Genomic DNA, 5939 nt, shown 5'->3' with positions numbered 1-5939 from the left:
ACTGGAGAAAGCATGGGCCTGGGAGTCAGCAGAACCTGAGTTCTAATTCCGGCTCCACCACTTGTCTGCTGCGTGATCTTCGACAAGTCACTTCACTTCTCCAAGCCTCCGTTCCCACAAATGTAAAATGGGGATTAAAGCTGTGAGCCCCATGTGGGACAGGGACTATATCCCACCCGATTTGCTTGTATCCACCCTCGTGCTTAGTACAGTGCCTGGCACATAGTAAGCACTTAACAAATACCATAATTATTATCATTATGTGGGATAGGGACTGTGTCCAACCTGATTAGCTTGTATCTACTGCAGCAGTTAGTATCATGGCTGGGACATAGTAAGCACTTGACAAATACCATTAAAAAATAAATTTAAAAAATCAGTACAGTACCTGACACATTGTACATGCTTAAATACCATAAAAAACAATCAATGGTGTTTATCCAGTGTTTAAAGTGTGCAGAGCATTACACTAAATGCTGAGGAGAGTTGGATCCAACAGAGCTAGTAGACCTGTTCCCTGCCAACAATGAGCTGAAAATCCAGCGGAACCAGTGTCCAGTCTCTTCTTCAACTTCTGCTTCCCCTCATACCCTGTTGTAATTTTCCCGCCACTCTTCACCCCGGCTCTTCTGAAATGGTCACCAGCAACTTCATCCAGGGCATCTGCTTCCTCTCCCAGACTGCAGTGGGACTGGTCAGAAACTTCCTCCTCCTCATGGTCCACATCTTCCTGCTCCCCCTGATCCATGAGCCTAAGCCCACAGACTTTATTGTCGCCCACCTGGCCCTGGTCAACAACATGATGCTCCTCACCAGGGTGGTCACGGAGACAGTGTCAGTCCTCGGTCTGTGGCAGCTCCAGACCGACGTCGGGTGTAAGATGTTTGCATTTGTCTATCGTGCTATGCGTGGCGTCTCCATGGGCACCACCAGCCTCCTGAGCGTGATCCAGGCCGTCACCGTCAGTCCCGGCCACCCCTCTTGGGCCTGGCTCAAAGCCCAGTTGGCCAAGCATGTCTTCCCGGCCTGCATCATCATCTGGCTCATCAACCTGCTGGTGGAAGCCAACCTCCTCTTGAGGATGGTTTCATCCCCCAATGTAACCAGCAGAGAGAAGAGGTTCCACGGCAACTACTGCATGGTGTCCCGGATCAGCACGTCCATCAACACTCTGCTGCAGGGGCTGTTCCTGACCCTCATGACAGTCCGCGATGTCCTCTCCCTGGGGCTCATGGGAAGCTCCAGCGGCTACATGGTCCTCCTCCTCCTCCGCCACTGCTGGCGGGTCCGCCATCTCCATGGCCACCGCCTGACCCCCAGGACCTCGCCGGAGACGCGGGCCACCCAAACCATCCTGCTCCTAGTGAGCTGCTTTGTGGCTTTTTACTCCGGAGACTTTGTCATCTCTCTCTTCCTCGGGACAACCCGTAGAAATGATCCATTCCTCTTGGTGATTTCCCACTTTATGGTCAGTGGTTACCCGACCCTCAGCCCCTTTGTGTTGCTCAACTGTCACCACCAGATCACCAAATTCCTGGGTTCTTTTTTAGGGAAAAAATGACCCTATTCCTCAAAAGACTCCATTACATGAAGAAGAATTATCCCCTCCCTATAGAAGAGGCTTAAATTTTCTGTGCCTCAGTTTCCTCATCTGTAAAATGGGGGTGCAATCCCTCTTCTCCCTCCTACTTGGATTGTGAGCCCTAGGTGGGACGGGGACCATGTCTGACCTGATTACCCCAGCACATAGATCAGTGCTAGATCAATCAGTTTTCTATTTATTGATCCCTTACAGTGTAGAGGGGAAATTAACAAATACCGCAATCATTACAATTATTGTTCAGGCTTCTTTCAGTCAATCAATGGGATTTGTGGAGTATAGACTGTGGGCAGAGCAGTGTACTAAGCATGTGGTAGAGTACAGCGTGGCTCAGTGGAAAGAGCACGGGCTTTGGAGTCAGGGCTCATGAGTTCGAATCCCAGCTCTGCCACTTGTTGGCTGTGTGACTGTGGGCAAGTCACTTAACTTCTCTGTGCCTCAGTTCCCTCATCTGTAAAATGGGGATTAAGACTGTGAGCCCCACCTGGGACAACCTGATTCCCCTATGTCTATCCCAGCGCTTAGAACAGTGCTCGGCACATAGTAAGCGCTTAACGAATACCAACATTACAATACAACAGAGTTGGTAGACTTCTTCTCCGTCTGCAAGGAAGACTGACAGATTGATTGAGTTAGCCCTGTCACTTTTTCAAATTAATCGATCAATCATATGTACTGAGCACTTACTGAGTGCAGAACACCACACTAAGCACATGGGAGAGGACTGCACAACAATATCACAGACATGTTCCCTTTCATTTGTTCATTTATTCAATCATATTTATTAAGCATTTTCCATGTGCAGGACACTGTACTAAGTGCTTGGGAAAGTACAATACAAATATAAACAGTGGCATTCCCTGCCCACAGCAAGCTCACAGTCTAGATGGGACAGACAGACATCAATACAAATGAATAAAATTACAGATGTATACATAGGTGCTATGGGGCTGAGATGGGGGAAGGGCAAAGGGAGCAAGTCAGGGTGACGCAGAAGGGAGTGGAAGATGAGGAAAAGTGAGGCTTAGTCGGGGAAGGCCTCTTGGAAGAGATGTGCCTTTAATAAGGCTTTGAAGTTGGGGAGAGTAATTGTCAGTTGGATTTGAGGAGGGAGGGCATTCCAGGCCAGGGGTAGGACGTAGGCCAGGGGTCACCGGTGAGACAGGCGAGATCGAGACACTGTGAGAAGGTTAGCACTAGAGGAGCGAAGTGTGCGAGCTGGGTTGTAAAAGGAAAGAAGTGAGGTGAGGTAAGACAGGACAAGGTGATGGAGAGCTTTAAAGGTAATAGTGAGGAGATTTGTTTGATATGGAGTTGGATAGGCAACCACTGGAGATTTTTGAGGGGGCGGAGAAGGGACGTTTTAGTAAAAAGATGATCCAGGCAGCAGAGTGAAGTATGGACTAGTGTGGGGAGAAACAGGAGGTTGGGAGGTCATCCAGGAGGCTGATGCAGTAATCTAGGTGGAATTAGATGAGCGTATTAACATGGTAGCAGATTGGACAGATAGGAAAGGATGGATTTTAGCAACGTTGGGACCGACAAGATTTGGTGACGGATTGAAAAAGTGGGTTGAATGAGAGTGGAGTCAAAGATAATGTCAAGGTTACGGGCTTTTGAGATGAGAAGGATGGTGGTGCCATCTACAGTGATGGGAAACTCAGGGCAACAAACTCACAGTTTGGAGGAGAATACACAGAACTCAGTGACAGATGGCTCTCCTTCCTGAAATCCCCAGCATGGGAGTGGGGCGGTCTCCCTCTTACTCCACCTCCCAACCAGTCAATCATAATAATTGAATGATTACTGGGTGTGTAGCCCTGTACTAAACACACAAGTGCTCCCCCCACCCCACCCCACTGCCCACTCTGCTCATTGTGGGCAGGAATGTGTCTATTTTTTGTTGTATTGTACTCTCCCAAGCACTTAGTACAGTGCTCTGCACAGAGTAAGCACTCAATGAATACAACAGAATGAATACTATTGAATGAATGAATGAATGAATGAATGAATGAATGAAGAATACAGCACAACAGAGTTGTTAGCCATGTTCTGTTTCTACAGCGAGTTTACAGGCTAGAGGAGGAGACAGAAATTAATAGACATAAATAAATTCCGGATACATCCATAAGTGCTGTGGGGTTCAGGGAGGGGTTGAATAAATGGAGTATATCTAGGTTCAAGGTAGATACAAAATGAAAAGGGAAAAGAAGTGAGGGCTTAGACTGGGAAAGCCTCTTGGAGGAAATGTATCTTCAATGAGGCCTTGAAAGGGCGGTGGGGGGGCAGAATCATTGTCTGTTGGATGTGAAGAGTACAGGAGTTCCAGGCCAAAGGTAGAGCCTGGGCAAAAGGTTGGAGGTGAGATAGATGAGATCGAGGTACAGTGAGGAGGTTGGAATTAGAGGAGCGAAATGTGCAGGCTGGGTTGTAGAAAGGAAGCAGCAAGGTAACATAGAAAGGAGCAAGATGATTGAGTGCTTTAAAGCCAATAGTGAGGAGTTTCTGTTTGATGCTGAGGTGGATGGGTGATGACTGAAGGTTCCTGAGGAGTGGGGAAACATCGACTGAATGGTTTTGTAGAAAAATGATCCAGGCAGCAGAGAGAAGTGTGGACTAAGTGGGGAGAGACAGTAGGCAGGGAGGTCAGCAAAGAGGCTGATGCAGTAATCAAGGTGACAAGACTTTCCTCCTACTCTTCCCTTCTCCCACTCCCTCCCTCAACTCCCCCACTCTCCCTTTTCCCCTCCACCCTGTCTTTCCCCGTCACCCTTCATTTACCTTAGCTAGGAAATAGAAACCAAGCTCAGAGGAGAGATCTTAGACTGCCTCTCTCAGGACAGCAGAGTCAGGACTCTTCCAGGCAGAGTAATCAAGGAAATCTGAATAGTCTGCTTTCTGAAGGAGGTGAATGTGGACACACCCCTCCCCCTTCTCCATCCCCTCCCGCTCCCAACGCTCTCCCCTATTTTCCCATCCTTCCCTGCATTATCCTCAGAGGAGATCTCCTCCCCTGTTGCAAGTGCCACCCCCTCCAACTGTGCTTCGGGCCCCATTCCCGCTCACCTTATAAAATCTATCGCCCCTTCTCTCCTCGCCTCCTTAACGTCTATCTTTAACCACTCACTCTCCAATGGCTTCTTCCCCTCTGCCTTCAAACATGCCCATGTCTGCCCCATCCTAAAAAAATCCTCTCTCAACACTACTTTCCCTTCTGGTTATCATCCCCTTCTTTTCCAAACTCCTAGAACGAGTTGTCTACACTTGCTGCCTTGAATTCCTCAACTCCAACTCTCTCCTGGACCCCCTCCAATCTGGCTTCTTTCCCCTCCACTCCACCGAAACTGTTCTCTCAAAGGTCACCCATGACCTCCTTCTTACCAAATCCAATGGTTCCTACTCTATCCTAATCCTCTTCAACCTCTTAGCTGCCTTTGACACTGTCGACCATCCCCTTCTCCTCCACACTCTATCTCACCCTGGCTTCACGGACTCCGTCCTCTCCTGGTTCTCCTCTTGTCTTTCTGGTTGTTCATTCTTGGTCTCCTTCCAGGCTCCTCCTCCCCCTCCCATTCACTAACTGTAGGGGTTCCTCAAGGGTCAGTTCTTGGCCCTCTTCTGTTCTCCATCTATACTCACTCCCTTGGTGAACTCATTCACTCCCAGGGCTTCAACTATCATCTCTATGCAGATGACACCCAAATCTACATTTCCTCCCCTGTTCTCTCCTCCTCCCTCCAAGCTCGTATCTCCTCCTGCCTCCAGGATCTCTCCACCTGGATGTCTGCCTGCCACCTAAAACTCAACATGTCTAAAACTGAGCTCCTTATCTTCCCTTCCAAACCCTTTCCTCTCTCTGACTTCTCTGTCACTGTGGATGGCAAGACCATCCTTCCCATCTCACAGCCCGCAACCCTGGTGTCGTCCTTGACTCAGCTCTCTCATTCACCCCACACATCCAATCCATCACCAATACCTGCCTGTCTCACTTTCACAACATCGCCAAGATCCACCCTTTCCTCTCCATCCAAATGGCTATCATGCTGGGATATATTTCATAATATCCCAACTGGATTATTGCATCAGCCTCCTCTCTGATCTCCCATCCTCCTGTCTCTCCCCGCTTCAGTCTATGCTTCATTCTGCTGCCCGGATTATCTTTCTACAGAAACAGTCTGGGAATGCCACTCCCCTCCTCAAAAACCTCTAGTGGTTGCCTATGAACCTTCGCATGAAACAAAAATTCCTCACTCTTGGCTTCAAAGCTCTCCATCACTTTGCCCCCTCTTATCGCACCTCGCTTTTTTCTTCTACAGCTCACCCTGTAGGCTCCGTTCCT

General features: G+C 48.8%; 1 protein-coding gene and 1 pseudogene across 1 annotated transcript; both read left to right on the top strand.

The window, feature by feature from the left end:
* On the top strand, positions 635–1561 carry ORNANAV1R-PS3639 (vomeronasal 1 receptor ornAnaV1R-ps3639 pseudogene; annotated as a pseudogene).
* Positions 635–1561, top strand: ORNANAV1R3163 (vomeronasal 1 receptor ornAnaV1R3163). Its single transcript, NM_001253555.1, is given in 1 exon segment — positions 635–1561. A coding segment is annotated over 1 exon segment (927 nt).

Source organism: Ornithorhynchus anatinus, unplaced genomic scaffold (assembly GCF_004115215.2).
Source record: "Ornithorhynchus anatinus isolate Pmale09 unplaced genomic scaffold, mOrnAna1.pri.v4 scaffold_344_arrow_ctg1, whole genome shotgun sequence".
Taxonomy (NCBI): domain Eukaryota; kingdom Metazoa; phylum Chordata; class Mammalia; order Monotremata; family Ornithorhynchidae; genus Ornithorhynchus; species Ornithorhynchus anatinus.
This window is presented reverse-complemented; position numbering and strand designations above follow the sequence as displayed.